The 22725-nt window shown below is 37.5% G+C and overlaps 1 protein-coding gene across 7 annotated transcripts; it reads left to right on the top strand.

Moving 5' to 3' along the window:
* The first annotated feature begins 1164 nt into the window (after positions 1 to 1164).
* On the top strand, positions 1165 to 21484 carry ccdc187 (coiled-coil domain containing 187). Of its 7 annotated transcripts, XR_014199963.1 has the most exons (14): positions 1165 to 1390; positions 2297 to 2387; positions 7728 to 7790; positions 9650 to 9779; positions 9983 to 10073; positions 15278 to 15356; positions 16502 to 17545; positions 18458 to 18573; positions 19385 to 19462; positions 19539 to 19661; positions 20034 to 20107; positions 20190 to 20275; positions 20363 to 21277; positions 21317 to 21484. XR_014199963.1 is itself a non-coding variant. In XM_082146103.1 (13 exons), exons 2-13 carry the CDS (start codon positions 2339 to 2341, stop codon positions 20521 to 20523), a joined length of 2094 nt encoding a protein of 697 aa, XP_082002229.1. In that variant the 5' UTR covers positions 1165 to 1390; positions 2297 to 2338; the 3' UTR covers positions 20524 to 21484. The 7 variants fall into 7 exon arrangements, 6 of the variants coding, with proteins under 6 accessions (XP_082002229.1, XP_082002230.1, XP_082002232.1 ...); XM_082146103.1 differs by having other exon boundaries at positions 20363 to 21484; XM_082146104.1 differs by having other exon boundaries at positions 15278 to 15350; positions 20363 to 21484.
* Positions 21485 to 22725: the final 1241 nt, after the last annotated feature.

Below are 22725 nucleotides of genomic sequence, written 5' to 3' on the forward strand. Positions count from 1 at the left end.
TCTATGACCGGGATGATTTTATGAATATGTCAGTTGTCTTATTTAGCCCATGAATCTAGCCCTTTCACATTGAAAAAAGGATGAAAATATATCTCTTTAAATTCACAATGAAGGTTGGTGAACTGATGCATCGGAAAAAAAGATTTTATTGGGAATTGAAGCCACACTGATGCTAATGACACTGTCAATGAAGGTAATAAAAAATGTAGCTCAAGAGCAGCGAGGATATAAACTCCAGACTACCCATCTGCTGAGGAGAGAATGACATTTGTTTATCACCCACTGGCAACATCTTATTAGTGACACACATTTGACATTTACAAAGCGTGGAGTTTAATCAGACAGCAGACTGTCGAGATGAAGAGCCATTATAAAAGGATGTATGTGACCCACAGTCTGGCTATACACTTGTTGATTCTCATTGGCTTTGAATATGAGATTGATCTTATGAGGAATTTGTTGCTCTCAACATTAAACACTATGCTATAACTTTTCAACTGCAAAAATATCTAAACATTCCTAAATTAATAGACACTTACTAGAGAAGCAACATGACTTATGATATTAAGATATAGTCCTGTTTTCTGAAGAAAAAAACTATTTTTACCCCCCTGATGTTTTTTCTTGTTTTAAGCATAAAACTCACTTAATTTCCAGTAAACATGATATAATACCAAGTAATTTTCTTCTCAAGTAGCCTAAATGCATCTTGATTTATTAATGTTTATATTTAAAGTGGAAAACGAGACAAAAATAGGCTGAGTAAGAAAATAAACATTGTGGAGAAGATAAATCACAAGGATTATCTTGAATATTTTGCCTACATTTTGCAATATATAATATATTAATACAATGCACAAAACATAATTATACCTTGTTTATGTTTGTTGAACAGCAGATGTGTCAAAAGGAAGAGATGAGGAAACTTTCTGTGCAGTTTGTAAAATCAATACATATTTCAGATCTAAGTATATTTTAAAAGGTGAATAGGGCATCAAAGTGTTTTTTTGTTGTTGTTGTTGTTTTTTCATTTATGTTTATGTTTATATTTACATTTATATTTTTTATTTTTAATTTATTTTTTTTTAATTTATTTTTTGTGATTGGATGAACCAGTGTGATGTAAGGGAGGGAGGGAGCGTCCAGAAGTTTGTCCGCGCTGGCTTCCCATCCCTGTGGAAGCTTCTTGCCATTGTCTCGTTGTCAAAAACAGTCTGTCTGGTCGGAAACTTTGAGGCTGGGTAATTATAGTTCAGGCTTATTTCAGACACTGCCAAATCTAGTATGAGTTTTTGAGAAATGAAACTTTTTCGAGTAGCCCTAATATGCAACAAGTAGTTGAACATAAAAAAGAGCGTTTGTAGAGAAGTGAAGCTCGAGCGCAGAGCAGGTAAGAGACTGTGTTTGGTGTCTGTTGTGAATCATGTTTTCGGTGTTTGATGTTTGTGTGATGAATCATTGAGGTGAAAAATGTGAGGAATGTGAAGTTCGGTCTTCCCCACTCTGTCCTCATTCATTTCACTTCTGCCCGGTTTGTTGTCTTTTTCTCTCTCTATTTTTAGTTTCGCTTTGTTTTGTTTCAGGGCGCTTTTGCATTAGTCCTGCTGTCGCGTGCTGCTTTGTCATATATTATTTTGTCTTTCATTCCTTTTTTATGTTTTCTGTCAGTATGTAGCAAAACACAGTCCATACTCTTATCTTTTGGCCCTAAATTTGGACCTTTTGATTTTTGAGCTTTTAATCATTCATCGTGTTTTAGACTATAGACTCTTAAACGATTTACATGTATTTACTTTACAGGTTATTTCTTAAGAAAATACCTTTTATGTTATTTTACAGGTGATTTAATGGAATGGCTTATTTAACTTTCATTCTTTATTTTATTTTATTGATGATTTCTTAAGGCAATAAATGTATTATTTAAAAAATAAATCACAAATATTTTTCTTAAGGCAACTACTTATTCTGGTTATAGGTGCCTACATGTGATTTCTTAACAGAAAGTCTTTTAAATAATTACTATTATAAATAATAATACATTTATTTATTTTTCTTTTCATGGGAATGTTGATCAAATATTTAACTTGTTCTGTAACATGTGAATATTTTATCAGCTTTTTTCAAAAGCTCTTGCCAAAGCTCAGTCTTTGCAGTGAATTATGACTCTAGATGCATGTCTCATAAGTAATAGTATTTAATGAGCCTGTCAATCTGTTTGGACGCTCACAGTGACCAAATAAACTAGTTTGGCCCCGTCAGTTGAGCACTAACCAAAGTCTGTCTTTCATGAGAATAGGTGTTGCTGAATGGCATGAGTTGTTGAGCAGTGCCAGCAGTCATGGCCGAGCTGGAGGTGGATCAGTCCAACCTGCCCAGAATCCAGGAGGGTAAGACCTGCCTGACATGCACATGTTGCTTGTGGTTATGACTCTGTGTGTGCACATTGCAGACCGTTTCATTTAGGAAGAGTTGTGCTTTTGCTGTATGATATACACATAATGTGTATGCATGATGTGTGCGTCACATCATTCTGTGGTCTTGATTGTTGATTCCCGCTCTGATTTTCAGATGTCTCATTCTGCTGTCAAATTCAAAGTACTGCATGCTCTATACTGATAAGTCTGAGATCTGATTAACATTCCAGACATCTGCTGTATATCTTGATAGCAAAAAAAGCTGTCTTTCTTCCACTGGTGAAAGAACGTTTCCACATGGGCCTGTTTGCTCAAGTATTATCTCTTAGGTAAAAATCATGTATTTTGAGATCGACCCAGTGCTTCTTTTGAAGGGGGAAATATTTATGATGATTTTCCTTTCCGTTCCCATTCTGTACACAATGCTTTTATTGTTTTGCTTTGTGTTTTTACGCTTAAACAAGCACTGGCTGTTAAACAAAGACCCTATTAGACCACCATACCGCCTGTATCACCCAATTAACTAATGTCTAGGCTTTTGTAGATATGTACAGTACTTTGCCATGTTTCTTTCCCATTGGGTTTATATCCTTTTTTACATGAGCAACTATGTTTTTATTTCCTCAGTTTGTTTTCAGTATAGTTCCCCAAAACATTGTGTAATACATATATCATAGTGAGTTCTCTTTGTCTTCACTCTTCTGTTATCAGTTCCTGTGGATGTGTTTTTGCTCTGGTTGTTCTCTTGACCTAGTCTTGGGAATGCTGTCTCTATACCCCAGTTCCCTTGAGAAAAAGCAGCCTCTTTCCTCTCTGCACTTTAACCCCTTTGCATCCCTCACTCCCTGCTTTCAGTGACCTTTTTCCTATTTTTGCTGTGAAACCTCTGCCCAGTGGTACACTTTATACTACCGTTCAAATGTTTGGGGTCAGTAAGAATTTCTTTTCTGGAAATAAATGTATACTTTTATTTAGCAAGGACACATTAAACTGAAAATAGCTTTGCCGTCACAGGAACAAATTACATTTTATTTCACAATATTAATGTTTTTACACTGTTTTTGATCAAATAAACACAGCCTTGGTGAGATGGACTGATCCATCTCAGACTTCCTGTCTCAGCTCACAAGCCTGTCAAGCTCTTTTTTGTTTTGTTTCGTCCCAGTGTTAGTCTGTCTGTAACTGATGACGGCTCTATCTTATCTTTTAAGTTGGTGTAGGAATTTACACCCGTCAAAAATCTTGTTTTTAAAATATTCATATATGCTTTCAAACATACATTTGTCTTTGTAATATGAGCATGTGATTTTTGGCTCTGCTTCTGCAAAACTAGTTAGACAACTTTATATCCACACCCTCTTGCCTGCCAATCCACCCAACGCCCCAATCTGACACCTGAACGCTGAGGTCAGAACCGGGCCTGGCTCAGATCCCTCCTGAAACGAGAGGAGTGTGTGGAGAGCAGGTTAGCAGGTGCTTAAGCTGTCGAGAAGAAGACTTTCTAAGTGAGGTTTAATGCAGGTGTACAGCTTCTCCTTCCTCTACTGGATAAAAATGGATGATCCTTTCAGCGTGTGAATCTGTAAGTGTTTTTAAAAATATATATTTTGTTGACTGCATTTTCAGAGACACGAGCCTAAGAAGTCTTGCTGTTGTTAGTGGGCCTGTAGATGAAGACATTTCTTGCCAAACATTGCCTAATCTGTAGGTTGATAACAGTCTTATCAGTTTAGGTGTAGTTTGAAGGACAGATCAGTGTTTAGAGAGTAGACTAATACGTTTTCTTGACCAAACCTTATCAACGTACTAAATCCTACTGTCTAGTTCATTCTGTTGTTCTTGTGTTATCAGGATTGTTTTGACTGAAGGAATCAGACAAGATGTTTTTAATAATTGGCTATAGGCGTATGTACATGGCTAGCATGCTAGCATAAGCTTCACATATCTTTTGCTGTCTTATGCTTCCTGAGAACAGTAGCTATGATTACATGCAGCCTAATCATTTAATATTCTGTAGTATATTTAATATTCTAGACTGATAGCCCAATCATTTTCCCAATATATTTCATGTAAACACCTCAGTTTGAAAACTAGATGGAGATTGATCCAAATGGAATCGATTGACGTAGGATCTTACATCATTTGTGAAATGTGAGAATAATTACTGTATACACTACCGTTCAAAAGTTTGGGTAACATTTGTTTTTTTTACTGTTTTTGAAAGAAGTCTCTTGTGCTCACCAAGGCTGAATTTAATTGATAAAAAATACGGTAAAACAGTAATATTGTGAAATATTTAAGAGAACTGTTTTCTAATGGAATATAATTTAAAATGTAATCTATTTCTGTGATGCAAAGCTGAATTTTCAGCATCATTACTGCGGTCTTCAGTGTCACATGATCCTTCAGTGTCACATGATCCTTCAGAAATCATTCTAATATGCTGATGTGCTGTTCAAGGAACATCAATGTTGAAAACTGTTGTTCTGCTTGATAGATTTGTGGAAATTGTGGTACATTTTGTTCAGGACTATTTGTTGAATGGAATTTTTTTTTCTGTCATGTGACCAGTAGTGTACAGCTTAAAATATAGTTATCAAATATAATAAATATGCTTGCTTTTCATTAGCAAAAGCAACATGAAAATGCTTTTTTGCATCATTTTATGTATATTAGAAAGAAAAAAACTCCAGTTATGTACTTGGGGGTCATGCTAATATCTAGGTCGATGTGTTTTGACTGCTTACTTTTAAGCTTCTCACTGTAACACTGACATAAATGCCATATCACGCATTTTCTTCTCAATAAATGAAATGCAGATGTAGATGTTTTCATTGGATTTCAGTGAATTCAAAATCTGCAATCAGATTGAAAGGATTCAGATGCAGACATTGATTCAGATTCTGATGCCTTATCCTTTACACAAACACATACAGTATATATATATAGATCCACAAATATTTTTGTAGTGTAATTCTCTTGATGTTAGAGTTCTATTCATGCCCTGTTCCGAGGCAGAGAGTATTTTGGCTGCTGGACAAAACAAACCAGCTATGAGTCTACAGAGCTACTGGATGTCTCAAAAGAGTACAACGAAACTGACCATCGTGTTCTTGTCCTTATCTGTACACCTTCTTTCTGCTGCCTCTCCAACATTAACGCCACCAATCTCACTATCCTTCTGCTCAGCTTAATGTCTTTTTTCTGCTGCTGGCACATCTGGAAACCATTCCTTCTGTGTGCAGGCGTATATATGTGTGTGTGTGCTCTGGGTGGATGGATGTGTGAGGGTATTGTTGGGAGGTGCTTGTGTGACCTGATATGGGTTATCGCAATATGCAGCAGGTGGGCTCAAGCAGGAAAGACATTTGTCTTTTTGGATACCCAAACAGTTGCATTTAAACTTAGAAGACCCCACAGCAGGATTATTTTTCTCTGCTCACATTTTTAGGCGGTCGGTAGTTTCGGTAGGTTTCACCCCACCAGACAGGATGGCTGGGCCTCTCAGCTATACATAGATTTCCACCAGCTGCTCAGGTCAGAGGTTGTGCTGAAGTCAGGATGTCTCCATTAGGATATTATGTTCATGCTACTCTAATTCAGCATAATTGCTTAAGCTACACTGAAGAAAAATCAGATGTAGTGTCATTTGTGTTTCAGGTTTTTGAGTGTGAATCCAGCAGTTGCGCTGATGAGGCGACTCTTGATTTTGTAAAACGCTGCTCTTGTTTTTTTTCATTTTACTGCTCTCAGGGTCTGTAATGTTCTCCGCTCTGACCGCAGGTCCAGCACCAGCGCTATAGCCTCAGACTCCAGCTGTTGTGTCAATTACAGACTGAATGTTCCCCTCAGAAACTCTCTGCGGCTCTGCCGCCTTGTATATCCCTGAATTTGAGGTTGCTTTTGACTAAATTTGTATTTTGCTTACATGGTTTGTGGATAACTTGAGAGGCGGCACACACAGTGGGTTTGTGGAAGTTTTGTTGCGCATTTATGAAAGCCGTATATGTATGTGTTTGTTTGGTAACAACAATGACACTGTGTTAATCTACACTACTCAACATTCATCACAACATGTAGCATAAGCTATGTAGAATTTTCTGTAACTCCTTGAGGGATTCTGCAGTGTCATGTCAGTAAATGCAGAACACTGTACTGAGCATTTTTAGTTTCACTGTATAGAGTGGGTTTCCCAAGGGATAAGATAATGGCAATGCACAAAATAAATCAATGTTATTAATCAAGCAAATCATCAAAATTATAAAAAATTAAAGGGATTTGAGGAGTTAAAGTAGTGTTTATTTAACTTTTTCCAAAAGATCTCTTATGCTCAGCTTTCACATATATAGATTTTATGTAATTTGTAGATTTTATGTAATTGTATATCAGCTTGAAAGACACTCAAGAGCTGTACTTTTCAGTTCACATGAACATTTTGTTAAATTTAGAGTTTAGTGGCTGGCACTCAATGCTTTTGCTTCTTGTGTTTTTTTTATTTATTTATTTTTTTTTTTTTAAGGAATGTTCCAGGTTCTATCGACAGCATCAAAACCCTGCTTATTACCACAGAAAATAATGCATGACCAGATCTTCATCACCTAGAACAGTAGTCCTACCACTAAAAACTGAGCTCAATCTTCATATTTCTGGTTTTAAACCCTTAAACATTATTTTAAAATGTTTTGCCCCCATATAAATTACTTTGGTTTTACAAACTGAGAGAAATTATTTTCAACACAGATTCCTTTTAAGTTTTTTTCCTAAAGCAGCGAGAGCCTTCCTGTGATGTCAGTTATTTTAACACAGGGTTTAAAATGAAATGTGACACTTACGGGACCAAAACCACAAGTGTAATTTTGTTTTTAACTTTCCAGGGTCCGTTTTTGTCATGGAGACTGTTATTATGGTTTTATGAAATATGAGTGTCTCATTTTTAAACTTAAGTGTATAAAGAATTTAAGACTTTTTTTTAAGGGATAAAATATTTTTTTATTTGTTTTGAAATATGAGGCTTCACAAAAATAGTGCTAAGAACACTTTTAAATGAAGCTTTTTAATTAGTTTACCAAAAGTGACCACTAAAGACATGAAATAACACTGCATAGTCTCAGTCTGAACACATTTCCAAGTCTGTCACATTTTCTTTGACAAAGTCTCCAGTTACAGCCTTGAATGTTCATAATTTGTGGATACAATGCAAAAGATACTTTACTTTTAAAATCTAAGAAATAAAGTTCAGAACTCAGCATCTCTCATAGTCTGATGTTAGTTCATGTTTGTGCAGTTGTATTGAGTGTTGTTTCTCTTCTGCAGTGTGCCAGTGTTTTGCTGTACTGGAGGATGGAGCTCTAGCTCATAACCTGCAGGAACAGGAAAGTAAGTCTTATTTCGTCTGCCACACCTAAAGGATTTTAAAGCAAGCTTATTTTCTCAGTCTTCACATTCATCCATCTTTTGTAAACTTCTAAAGAGGGCTGGTATTCACACACCTCGAAATGCAAGGGCGTAGCCGTATATAAGATCTCTTATGTGATGTGAGTCAATCTACCTGTTTAATTAAAATATCCTGCTTGGTCAGACAAGACAGAGTTTAGTTTTAGATTGTTCTCCATACAGCCGTTTAGTCTATTACCCATCACTAAATGGCATGTAAAAACAAAACAGTCTGCTATTGGTCACGTGATCCTTCAGAAATCATTTTAATATGCTGATTTGGTGCTCAAGAAAATGTTTCTTATTGTTATAAATTTTGAAAACAGTTCTGCTTAATATTTTTGTGGAAACTTAAAGGTACAATATGTAAGAATTTTGTAATAAGATATACAGAAATCACTTGCACAGTGTGATATGTTTCCTGCAGTTGTGTATTTACAATATCCCAAAAGTTCCCAAAGATTTTTAATTTCAGAGAAATTCCAATTTTAAATAATTGGCCGTCCCGGAAAACCTGTTCACTTGTCGCCTGTCACTGACGTAATATCCGCGTTATCCCTGGTTTCCGCTCAAGTACTGCCATAGTCATAGATATCATATAATAAAGGCTAGATGTCTCGTGCGCGCTGCTGGCCAATGGAGCTCGACGTCCGCACACGGCGGCCATCTTACCACAGGGTGCTCGCTCACTCGTAACATGGTACATGTACTTTTAAATAACCATAACTTGCTCAATTTTCTACGGATTTTCAAACGGTTTGGTTTGTTATAAACGTCAGAGATGTAGTTATGACACTGCATACATATGAATAATTATAACAATGGACTTCCATATGAAAGAATTATAGCCACGTTAATAACGTTTGCAAGAAACCAAACCGTTTGTAAATCCGTCAAGATTTCAGCGAGATAAGAGGATTTGTGTGCGTGCTGATCACTCACCTTAATTCACAGCTTCCCTGTGGCAAGATGGATGCCGGTGATGCCGGAAGTGACTCCGCCTTAAGACATCTAGCCTTTATTATATGATATCTATGGCCATAGTAACCATGACGACAGACGTGGACAACTGTGCATAATGAGTGTAGTGCGTAACCTCTGGCTGCACGCTGTTGTTGTTTCGTTCAAACATTATGGACCATGGCAAGCAGACAATGTTTTATAGCTCAACATGATGAAATGTTAGAATATGATCAGTGTGTTATTCTAATGTTGATCTAGCTCACTGCTAGTCTCATACAGACAAACTAACCCATAGAATAACATTATAACTTTAACACACTCAAATGCAGTTTAGTGTGATAGTGTAGAGCAAGTGAAACAGCGATGCGTTACCTCACAAGCTTCATTCGTCTAATACACGTCTAATACACTGACCTGTGTGAGCACTAATACAGCACTTGCGTTTGGTAGAATGAAATCTCCATTCCTTTATATCCGTGGGACTCGCGTGTGGCGCTGATATCATGATAAAAACATCAGTGTATTCACTCATCCATAAACATTATTAGATCCATCGGCTTGACGACAAGTTCCATAATCCCGCAGGAAATTTTGCATCATCAACTTACGAGGTTAGCGACCCCTAGCGGCGAAAAAAATTACATATTGTATCTTTAAAGAACAGCAATTATTTGAAATATAAATGTTTTGTAACAAATGTCTTTACTGTCACTTTTGATTAATGTAATGCATCCTTGCTATATAAAAGAAATAAAAAGTACTGTAGTGAAGTACTTTTGAACTGTAGTGTATCTTCCACATGCTTTTCTGTAACCTTATTTGCATGCTGTCTCCAACAGTTGAGCAGTATTACAACTCAAATGTGCAGAGGAGTCAGCTGGTGCAGAGGGACATCAGAGTAGCCAAGAGACTCCAGGATGAGGAGGAGCGGACAGCTCAGATGCTTCAGCAACAGGCCACTCGCCAGCTGTAAGATTATACACACGCACACTGTCAGAGACCACTATCGGATAGGACACTGTGTATGTACTGTATATGAGCAGTTCAGTAACTGATAGCATGTCCAAAGTCCACCACTGTCCCCATAGTGTGACAATCTCTGTGCTTCCTTCTTACATTAAGGAAACAGACATGTTTTTTCAGTTGTTTATTGTCATTATTTTTTCTATTAGGGAGGAAAGGGACTCGGAATACGCACAAATGATTCAGGAGGAGATCCAGCGGCGTGCGGAGGAGGCTCTGAGAAGGGAGATAGAGGACGAGGTGTGTAACACACTTCAGGCTCAGTAAACTTCACTCCTTCTGTTTTTCATTTACACCTCTGAACTGCTTTGTCTGAGGCATCAAATGGATCAATAGTTAATGAGTCACTGTGGGACGCCAGTAAGCTGATTTATTCAGCTAGTCTCATGTGGAGTGTAAGTGCTGGCAAAGACCACACAGGAATGAGCATCAAGCTGCTATAAAGCAAAAGTCACACTCAAAACTGTGCATTAATCAAATCCAGATGCATTGAACTTCAGCCCACCTTAAATAACCCCCCCCAGGGACACAAAAAGAAACCGAGGTCTTCTCGTTCAATGAGTCCAGGGCAAAAAAGCTGAGTGTGGAAATGTTCTCCAGAAATAAAAGCAAACCTCTATGGATTTGCAGCTTTCTTGATGAGGTTCCATAAATGTTGTAGCAGTTTTTTGTGTTGGAGGTGGTGTGGCATAGTGGTTAAAAACAGACCCTGCAGGTGTCCTTGTAATATTGTACTAATAGTTGTTTACCATCAGCAAAATCTAAAAACTCAAAGTTAATAGAAATATTAAATCTAGGTTCTCTCACAGAACGTTTATCTGATTTGCAGTAAGGAACTTAAAATAGAATTGGGGTAGCAGATTGCACAGTTTATAAGTTGTAGCTAAAAGACTGAAACGGAGTATGTTAAAATGAGACTTGTGTGAAAAATTCTTAAGTCATATATAATATTTCACCTCCTGTATTGAGCATGTACAACTAAACCAGTGGTACTCAACCAGAGGTGACTTAAAAATATTTAAATGAATAATTTTCATTTTATTATTAATATGTCAAGTATTTAAGTTATTATTAATATATTAAAATAATCAAACTATAAAAAAAAAAAACATGTAAACTATAGTCATATAATAACTTTTGTTCTTTTTGAAGAACAGTTCTTGATATTTCTGGAATCACAAAATGAGTCATGGGTAAATGTATTATACTGTATCCATACACCCAGTTTCTGTAAATATATAGTCTGAAAACAAGCAGCTTTGTCATAATTACAGCAGAATTATCAGGCATATTGTAGCCTATAAAGGAATATTGTGTTGGACAACGGGGGCCTCTGAGTCAAAAGGTTGAGAACCATGGCAATAAACATATAAAATGTCTGTCTTAACCACACTCATTCACCTTGAACTGTAATTGTGCTTAAAATAAGGATGGTTTTCACCTTTTCAGTTCAATTAATTAAATCAAATTTACTGTGTATTTAAACAAAAATAAGAGCTGCACATTTAAACCCTCCTAAATCCATTTCCGCCTTGACCTCCAGAATTGCACAAATTCATAGATGAGAGAAATTATTGTCATGATTTAAACTAGAACAGAGTTAAATGTCTGTGAGAAATTTAAACCTGTTGCAACAACACCTCTGAATCTGCCTGGAAAAAAATTATTAGCTTGTTCAGCTTTTATTTTTTCTCTCGAACTATGGTGCAGTGAACCTTGATTAAGGAGTCTTTTGTTCAGAGTTGTTTGAAGACAGACAGCCTGTGGGGGGTTACTGTGGAAATCAAAGCATAAGTGTTTTTGGGAGTATCTTGGGACTGAGAGTTGGAGAGTCCCGTGTGATTCAGGTGGCAAAGCTGGAAATTGTTGGCTCAGCAGTTAGAAAAACTGAGTCAGAGAACACTGGCATATCAAGCAATTTGATCCTGACCACCTTCTATCATTTACAGGTGATCTCAGAGATGTGGATTCCAGATAAATCTGAGTCAGTGTGCCTGTGAGGCCTTTTAAAAAACAGTCCAATCATTTGACTAATTCTGAACAAGAAATTACAGACATTTAGGATATTTTCTGACTAGTGAACATGATCTCTGTTCCTGCAGGTATTTTCTGACTCATCACTCATGTCTTGGCCTGCCAGCTGCACATTTTAGTCTTGTTTTGCAGTAAATATATCTAAACATCCTTAAAACAAAATAAACTTAATTGAGAAGAGTAATACTTTTCAGAGAGTAGATCTCGAATTCAATTTGAACTCATTTGTATTTTTAGGATAGTTTTTTTTTTAGGATAAACCGTAAATGTGTATATATTGTAATATATTATCTTAAAATACATTACACAGTTTTGCTTTTATATATATGTGTTACTTGAAAGCAACAAATTTACTGTGTAAATGTGACGTTGCAGTGTTAATTAAAAGTTAAGATAAAACAGACATGATAAAATATCATTTAATTAATACTTGCTAGTAATTTTGAGTGTGTTTTCAAACCTGAGTCGCATCTTTGGCACTGATTGGCCTGCCATATTGCAGTAAATGTCATTCCGCTGCATTAATTACTAATATTTACACCCCTGCAGCCCTGTGTTAATGAAAGCCTGTGAGGCACCAGGTCACATCTTAACATCATCTCCACACGCTGCTGTGGACCCTGCTGTCCTATCAGGCTCATACAGGAGCACGGAAGAGTAATGTTGAACATAATTCTCACCCAGCCATTCTAATTGTTGTGTACACAAACAAACCACATCTGTTGGGATGATTTCTATAGAGTCCAGGTGCCAGATAAGCTCTGAGTCAGACCCCTAGAGACAGGAGCTGGTCCCTGTGTGGGGCACAATCTCTCAGCCCAGGACAGTGGAGTTAATTCGGTTAGTGCTGTGAAGTAAGAAAGGTCAGCCTTAAAGGTTAAGGACATCAGGACCTGATGACAACATAGAGAGACTCTGCTAAGGAGGTTAGCATGATTTAATGCCAAAGACCCCCTGGAGATTTGCTTGTAAGGACTCCTTACTAAAATTATTAAAGGCAGATTTTTATTTTCATGTATACAGACACATTTATGATGTGTGTGGAATAAACATGGTATTATACTGATAGCATGTTGTTTCCAAAAATTTGATGACTGGCAATTTGTCATTGTCTAAAGGCAAAGTGCTTTAAAATATTTTCTTGATAATATTTAATTTGAAGTTAATAGCAAAATTGACCTAATTTCTTTCTTTTTCTTCATTATATTAGTTTTTAGTTCTTCCTATTAGAAAATTCGAGAAACATTAAAATCTCAAAATTAATATCATCAATCCAAATCTTATTATAAAAACACATTGTAAAATCTGCTTTATTTTCTCTCAATTTTTTCCACAGGCGCCTTAGCACACCCTTGTGGTTCGTTTGAGTAAAAACCCCTGACCTAAACCACTTCACTCTTAACTTACCGTTCTCCCCGTTTTCTCAGACAAACCTTGAAGAACTTTGTTATAAATAATCAGTCTAGCTCCTGAAGTCTTGCATTTTTTTCATTCATGTTTATCTATGTAAACAGCATTTGAATCCAAGTACAGATTTTTGCTCAGTGTAAATTTTATGATTGTAGAAATGAACCTGTAGTTTTGTCAATGAGGCAGAACTCTGCCATCTTCTGGTCAAATCCTGTAAATCTGTCACAGACTGTGTATTGTCACATTTATAGCTCTGTTTTTGCAAGACTTTAAAGGACATGCATTTTATAGCACAGTTAGAGTATTTCAGGTAGAAATACCATACCAAAAAGTAACCAAGTTAGGCGCTAGTAGTTACTTTGCTAATTTCTTACAAGCATATAAAAATGTTGGAGTTAAAGTAATACTTTTGTAGAAATCATAGTTTGTAACTTTATTATAAAATGTGTATTAATTTGGTCTTTATTTACATGATGATAGTCATGTGAGAAGATTAAAGATAAGATCAAAGCGGTTATCGTACTGTAACTGGTTTAATTTAGAACATTTTCGATGGTACGTTGTCAGTGGAAACTTCTGAGTCATTGTGGTCAGTGGTGAGAATCATTGTGGCCTCTATTTGTCAGTTTTCTTGCAAGCCGAGCATGTGGCTGTTTGATGGTTCTGCATGGTGGGCTTTAAGAACAGGCAGGTGTTTAGGCCTTTTATACGTAAGCATGGAAATTCCCCTCTGTTGACGTACACCGTCTTCACTTGTGTCTATGTTGAATACGTGGGCGGATCTATTTTTGTCAGAAAACCCACGCTTTGGGTTTTACCTCAATGTGTCATCACTGAGCGTTTTGACGTGCCAGTACAGCAGGGTGTGCGTGTACGTTAACTTTTTTTTTTTGCACATAGCAATGGTGCTACAGACGTTGGAAGTTTTGTAGCACTGGCCACACAATTATAGCACAAGAATAAAATGGCTGTTACTACCACAAGTAGTGCAGTTCATCACAGACATGTGACTGATAAAGGACATTAATGTTCCATACAGTGCACACAAAATAAAAACCTTAACCAGAAATGTTTTCAGATAAACGTTTTATTTGCCTAAAATGGCAGACTGCAGGAACATAACACCTCTATACATTTTGTTTATATGTGACCCTGGATCACTAAACCAGTCACAAGTTGCACGGGTATATTTAGCCAACAATACATTGTATGGGTCAAAATTATAAAACAATTATTTTTGTGAGTGAATGCAGCACATTCGCAAAAATAAATGGACAACTTTTAAGGCAATTTTCTCAATGTTTTTTTTTTTTTTGTAAGGACATTTCTTTTGAAATCCAAATAACATTGATAACAAGACTGTCTTAATGTCTTGTCACAATCACTGTTTAGAATATTATAAAATAATGTAATTTCTGCCTCATTCTATGATATGAAGCCTCATCAGATCTCATAATAAAGTCATTTCAAACACTCGATTGGCGTTATGAAGTTTGGAGTAAAAACTTGTCATTAAGGTCTCTTCTGTTGGACAACTGGTTTGTAAACACTGCTCATTACAGAAAGATGTTCAGCGCTTGTTGCTTTTTCAAATGCACGTTAACAGAAGAGATGGAGCAGCATTTACTGCAAACCGATCCAGTCTCAGTGCTGCGCATATAGGCCTACTAAATCAAAACGTTGAGTTTTTTTTTTTTAATAATCGTAGTAAGCCAAATCGCGATTCGGATTCATTTCGATTAATCGTGCAGCCTTAGAATAACCTCAGATAGCGGCTCTTTCTCACACACATGCAAAACTATCGCACGCGTGCTACTGTGGTAAATTTATTCATCGCACGAAGAGGTTTTTTTTATTATAATTTTTTTTTTACTATAATCTGCAGCCATATTTTACATGCTTTTCTGTACTTATTAAAAACTTGTTAAAAAACCCAACAGATCCCAGTGAACATTATTATCTGTAATAATTCATTTAGGTTTTCTTTTTTTCTTTTTTAGGAAATTGCGAAAAGGATACAGGAAGAGGAAGAGCTTTGTGAGAGACACAGGAGCAGTTACCAAAATAAAGATGGTAAAGGTAAAATAACTAAATTAATGGTGTTATTGGAGTGTTTTTATGAAATAGGTTTGTTAGGTATACTTGAGCCGATTCTGTGTTCACACTTAGTGTTTCTGTTGTGCAATAGAGCTGCGCTCTTGTATAGAATTAGAAAATGAAGTGAATCATGCTTTTTATTGATTATCAGAAGTGTGAAATCTGGTTTACATGACGAGGGGGGTCACATTTACGTTGACATTAAACCTGAACCCTATACATCTATAAACTCTGTAAATCATCTGGATTGAGCCCTTCATCCAGTGAACGGGATGAAGATACACAATGTGTGCAACAGACCTTATGGACATTTACTAAAGTTATTTTGTCTGTAGCACAATATTTCTGTTTATCTCCCTCTTACTTTGAAAACAGTAGCTTTCCTGTAAAGTAATAAATATGTCCATAGGAAATTTCTTTTGAAATCCCAAAAACATTGTGACTATGTCTTAATGTCTTGTCACATGCATATTCTTTTTGTTAGTCAAATGGTTGTTTCCCATATAAGCATTTGATTTGCAGTAATGTGACACGGGTGATGTTGACACCTTAGCAGCTTGCAATTTCATCCCCAAAGAGTAGTCCATCATCTTTTTGCAAATTTGGAATACTAAATCTACTAAAATAATACACAAATAAACTTTGTTTCAACATGCAGTGTATTGTTAATGTATCCATCATACTGTATGACACATATAGCCAGCTGCTTTATCTGCTTTTTAAACCCCACAAGACATGACCTCATATGGGATGATGACTATCCCTAGGTTATGTCCTTTTCACTCATGTTTGTTTCCTGTTTGAAAGGTTCTATGGTTACGGCATAACTTTTATGACTTGCAATATAATGAATGACAGAATATTATTTTGAATAATTTCTTGAATCCAACTATTCCATTGAACTTTTATTGGCATACTAACAACACCCTGAATCATCCTTAATTCGGTGAAACTTCATTTTCACGTCATGTTTATGTTTGACATGTAATGCATGTTTTAATGGTTCATTTGTCCTTTTAACTTCTAAACAGAGCTTCATGAGTTAATTGTTTTATTCTGCATCCACCCGATTTCTAACAATTTCCCAAATCCCCTGCTTTGTGTTTGCATGGTTGGTTTCACTAAAGCATCCAAAAGCATTCCTGCTCGTCCATACTCACCTCAGCCTGTTCACGCTCCTCACAACCGGTCTCCAACTAGAAGATGGCAGCTCTCCTCCTCGCCCACCTACTCAGACTCTGAGGAGGACCTGATTGAGTACAGTAGGCCTACAGTCACACGGCAGGACAGCAAACCCACTGTAGGGCAGAGAAAGCTGGTCGGCAGACCTTCCAGAACACATTTAGAGCAGGACGACAGGAGCTTGACCAGCCAGAGCAGCAGCAGATCTTCACACCTGTCGGGTGGATGGGGTGATGTCATCAAGCTCATAAAGAACGATATGAGCGAGCAAGGCTACCTCAGCCACAGCTCTGAGGATGATCTCTTTGAACCCGTCTATAAACTTGAGAGAATATTGCAACAGAAGCAGCAGGTCTCTGGAACGAGGCTGAGTCGCCAAAGCAGTGTGAGGGAGGATCATAGCAGAACATGGCAGGGAGATGGTTGCGGACGTAGGGAGAGTTTTAGAGAAAGACATGTTCATTTCCCGGATGAACGGAGGAGCAAAAGTGGTTACAGTGACACTAGGGAAAGAGTTCCGTGTTCTACGGGGATATTAAGGGATGATCACACACACCTCAGAGAAACTCAAGGTCTCCAGACTCAAGCTCAGGGGTTTCAACGGAACATTTCAATGAGACGTAGCTACCATGGTAATGTCAGGCGGACATCGGTGCGTGAGGGTAGCAGAACATACAGCGTAGATGATTCTAACTTGGCTAGAGCAAGACTCTCAAAGAATGCCCCCTCACTGCAGACTAGAGCACCACAGTTGATGGAGGTGGAAGTGGAGGATCGTTTGAGGGAGATGGTGAGAGTCAGAGACACACGGCAGAGAGCTCGATCATTAGCCGAGGATGAGAGGATAGACAGGGACCACAGGCATGGAGAGCGTAGAGTGAGGCGAAGTCAAAGCGAGCGCTGGCAGACCTTTGAGGAAGAAAGATCGAGCACAGAGGAGGAGATGGAGAGGGAGAGACGGATGCAGAGACTCCAGTCTTCCGGTGCAGGTAACCTCTCTCTGAGCTCTGCAGTGCGGCTGAGCCTGTCCCTACATCTGCTCATTGCTTTCCAATCATCTCCAATCAGTAAACAAGAACTCCTGTGCATCCCTGCGTCCTTCTGGTGTACAATTTAGAAGTGGAGAAAATGTTTTGGTGTGATCTGCTTTTTCTCAAGCTTGACCACTCCTCCAGATCTCATCCTCGTTTCTCAAAAACCTCAAAATGCTTCTCTCTCTCCTACAGCAGCATCCATTGTTTTCTCTTTTTTTAGTACCTCACCGTTACATATGCTTGGATTTTCTTGCATTTCTTTTTGATTTGGCTCTTACTTTGTCTCCTTTGAGGTATGTTTCCAGGGGATATAATCTACTCAGTAAGATTCCTACTGTTTAATAATAGGAAATCTACCTACTTTTAAAGTTCGATGGCCTCGGCCAATCCTGTTTCAGGAGGGCCACCTTCCAGCAGAGTTTAGCTCCAGCCCTAATCAAACACACCTGTGGCTGCGTCCGAAAACAAACAAAAAATGCTGCATTCCAAGGTAAGCCATCAAGGCACGTCCGATTCCGAATCCAATTTAGCTTCACTTCCTGTCTCTTGAGATACCTCCATCAGAATGATAATTATTTTTATTTATTTTATGTCATGTGCAAACGCTGCCTGCAAAGTCATTGCCATAAGGCAGCGAAGCAACAAGTCAGCTGCCTAAGTTTTTGGACGCCGCCACGGTCTTCAGGATTACCAGAAACTTCCAAATGTAGGTTTGTTGGAGCTTAACTCTGTAGGACAGTGGCCCTCTAGGCGTAGGAATAGACACCCCTGGTCTAGGCCCAACTGGTTGAAGGTGATGGTGGTCTGAAAACCCGGTGTCTTTTCTCAACATTACCTGGTTTTGATTCTACCCTTATTCCCTAATAGGATCCGCTTTTAGGAGTGGAATGGCTGCTCTTGACTTGGGAGAGCTGGAGCAAGTGCTGGAGGATGAGGAGCTGGCCCGCAGGCTTCAGGAAGAGGAGGAGAGATTGGTCGAAGAGGTAAACTCAACTAAAAGTGCAAATATACTGTACAGTACAGTACAGTAGTGGCCAAAAGTGATGTCCGGAGGGGATATTTGGTTTTAATGACTGTACAAGTTTGATTAAACCATCAAAATATTTTAGATTTTTAAATTTTTATGTTTTAAATAAGAGGGAAAGCGGAACACTTAACTTGGTTTAGGTATTTGTCTTTCAAAATTAAACTACAGCTACATGTTTTATTCTACTATGCAAAAAAAAGGCATAGAAAATGAAAAAATCTCAGGAAAACGCATACATTGACTACAACATAATCAGTTAATCAATAATCAACATAATCATTAATATTTTGTTTGTTCTCTCTTGTTTTTGCATGTGTTCATAATTTGAATGACCGCCTGGCCAAAAATGATGTCTGCACAATTTTGCTTGTTTCGTTCCATCATCACAATTGCCTTCAAGCACAACTACATAATATGCTTACAGCATTGTTAATAATATTTGAATAAAGGCGCCAATTTTTGTAAGCCAGATACCACTTTTGTCCACTCCTGTATATACCAGTCAATCCTGCTCCTGGATCGACACTTTCCTGCCAAGTTTAGCTCAAACACAGATGCCTTTTTAAGGTTTTTTGTTTAATTAGGGCTAAACTGTAGCTAAACTCTGCTGGAAGGAGGACCTCCAGGAGCAAGATTGGACACCCCTGGTATACCATGTACCCCTATTAGTCCTCAGAAATGAAGTCTTGTAATCCTATCAATGACAGTAGCAAAATTACTAAAATAAAACAATGTAAGCTGAAGTTGGTTTTTCTCTTCTCTCATAGATTCAGCCAGGTTCTTCTCCTCTTAGAAGGGACTGTCCTGTTGGAGACTTCAGAGCGGCACAGGTTGCTCAAGATGAGGTGCGAAAAGGTTGAATGAAAGGGCTGCTTTCCCAACGCATGAAAAGTGGGTAATTAATTTCTCGTTTTGTGAAAGGAAATTGCACGTTTCATGCAGAAACAGGAGATAAAGGCTAAACGGAGATCTCGTGAGCTGGAACCTGTTGGACCTGGGCGGGAATACAGGGAGAATGACAGGAGAACAGCATGTGACAGACAGGTAGCCACACTTTTAGAGTGTGTCTTTTTGTTATTGCTTTACCATTTACTCTTTACTAACTAAAAAATAATTTCAATTATTTGCTGAGTATATAAAATGACTCCTCTGTGGAATTGCCTTGGTCATGCATGTCTTTGAAATTGGTGCTGTTAAACTAGTTAAACATGCCTTTTGACTTGCTCACATGAATTCATCATGTGATTCATCAGCATATTGTTCCTTTAAGGGTGATTCACACTAACTCAATATGGAGCCAATTTTTTTTTTAAATCCAGAACCGTTTTGTGTTTGTTGGGGCAAAGTGAACCAGCCATTAGTAGACCTGTTTTTACAAAAGAATTATGAATGTGAATTTTGTTGTTGAACATACAGAGGCGGAGACTGGATTCCGAAGGTCTTCAATCTCCAGTTGATGACCTCACCCCTAGTCACAATTCCATGACAATGTAAGTCACTATTTTCTCGATAAATTACAGCTTATATGGTCATTCAAGAAATATCCCTTAACATCCTCTGGTGTCACTACAGGCAAGCGCAAGCCATCAGGAATATTGCAGAAGAGCTGGACCCCACCTTTCAAAGGAAGGATGCAGCTGAAGCAGGACAAATTAATGGTGCTTTCATTCATTCAAATAACAAATGGTTTCTACCATAATTATAAATTGTAACAAAACAATAATTATAAATGGTTTAATTTACAGGTCCCTGTCTAAATCAAACTTCACAAGTAGGCTTGAACAATCCCTTGGAAGAACCTACTTTTGTGCCACCCACGAAACGACAGGGTGACAAACCGGGACGAGCAAAGCCCAAGGAGAAAAAGGAAAATTCGAAACAGAAAGACAACTGCAAGCAGCAGTGATGCTGGACAAATGAACTGCAATAATGAATTCATAACCATTAAAGATATGCATGCATGTACTGACAGGTTCGGGCTTTCCAGTCTTCTGCTTTCTCCAAGACTTGTGGAATACTTTTGCAACCAACAAATCGACTTGAACTTGCAAAACAGGGACACTCCATCCAGATAATGCTGCCATTACTAGTGAACATCTGTCTCGTTCATGTCATACTTTTTTGGTTTATCTGTTTCATTTTTGTTTAGTTGCTGGTTATAGGCTGGCGTGTCACCACAGTGGAAACCTCCCTCTAATAGAACCTGGCATTAGACATGACTTCTGGGAAAACCAGAATGTTTTGATAAAGGATGTTGGCTCATGATTGAGTTAACCTCTGGAGTTTTTCTGTATTCATGTAAATCTATGAAGATATCTAAGTGGGCATTCTTTTAGAATTGCTTGTACCTTTTTTTTTTTTTTTTTCAGGAACTACACCAGTCTAAATTTGCCCAGTGTTATTTTCATTTCCATTTGTCTCCCATGTATGAATGTCTCTTATTGTAAGAAGTTACAATTTGCAAAAACAAATCATGCATTCAGATTGTAAAAATGAAATGTTTACTATTCTTAATATTATTACTAATAATATTCAGTGGTTTACGAGACTTTTCCGGCTTGAGTTATATTCCCTCTTTGTAGTGTACATCAGCATATTCTATATATGCATAGTTTTACAAGACTGGAGGAAATGTAACACAATTTTTGTTTTGTATTTTTGTACTGATGCTGAGTGTCACTATTATGTTTCCAATATAGTCAGTACTGTTATGACAACAATGTTCAATTTGTTATGAATCTGTATGCCTTCTTCAATGACTATATGTTTAAAAAATGCTTTGTACAGAAGACAGATACAATTATATCAATATCTTTCTGGATGTTAGAAAGATATCAATAAACATCAATAAACACTTTTTACACTTACAGCAGAAATTGTGTGGATTTAAATTTGGACTATAGATAGAGAGATAGAGAAAAGACTTTCCCTATTTACTAACAAATGCATGCAAATCTCTGTGGGAAGCACCTCAAACATCAAGTTTCAGCGAGACCTTCTCTTCCTACAAAGCGAAACTTGTGCTGGGATTTTTAAAAAACTTTTTGTAAGAGGTTGGTCTTTTATAAACATGATTACTCTATACAGGGCTTTACATAGTAAAACCATTGTGACGCATAACAGGGTGACCGTTGAAGACTAAGATCATCACATCACTCGCCCACCAGCTTTTCCATTCCCTCCTCACTGCTGTTATTATTATAATGCCCTGTATATAAATACAATTCATCTCCATGGAGCCAAAAAAAAAAAAAGTACGCTTTTTTTGTTAATGCAGTGATTTAAATCGAACATGTCAGCACATGTTAGTGTTTGCCTGAGATGAAAATGAAACCAGAATACAAAATGATTCATCGTAATTCCTAGGTTCACTCTAGGCTGATCATACTATAGGTACAGTAAGGTTTAGTTCAAAGCTGGACATCAGGGAACTCCCGCTGAGTCACCCCACAACGTAAGAATATACAGTTCACTGAACAATCTTTTTTTTTTAGATTAGATGAGGTTGACCAATAAATGCCCCATGAACTAAAACTATTTACTTACTGGAAATTTCCCAACACTTATTATATGGCCACTGGGGCAAGCTGGGACTTTTGTTTTACAGCACACACATACTATAATGCATTTTTACTTCCCATATACTTCTATAGGGCTTTTACACTGACCTTAACAAGCTATTGTCTTTTGTGTGATTTTACACGCAAGACGTGTTTCTGGATCAACATATTTAGCTGGTCCTGGAACAACATTCCTGTTTGAACATTTAGTCCTAACCATATCCTTACCCCTAAACCTACCCCTACCCATGACTTATCCCTAAAATCAGAGGGAAATGAAATGATACATGTAGGTGAATAATACCGACGTAGAAGTACTTCACCCTAGACATAAAACTCTAAAAATGTCCCCCAAATCTGATTGGTTGTGTGGAATGTTGTTGGCGCAATCACATTCACCCCACGACATTGTTGTGCCAAATGTATACAGTGTGAAACTATGCAATGTTAGAATGTGAAGGCCAACCTAAGTTGTGCAGCTATAGCAACCTAGACACGCTCTATTTTGTTTCAGTATATAAAAGGGTCATTGTCAAACAGTGACGGAA

Source organism: Leuciscus leuciscus, assembly GCF_965113295.1.
Source record: "Leuciscus leuciscus genome assembly, chromosome: 18".
Classification (NCBI taxonomy): Eukaryota; Metazoa; Chordata; class Actinopteri; order Cypriniformes; family Leuciscidae; genus Leuciscus; species Leuciscus leuciscus.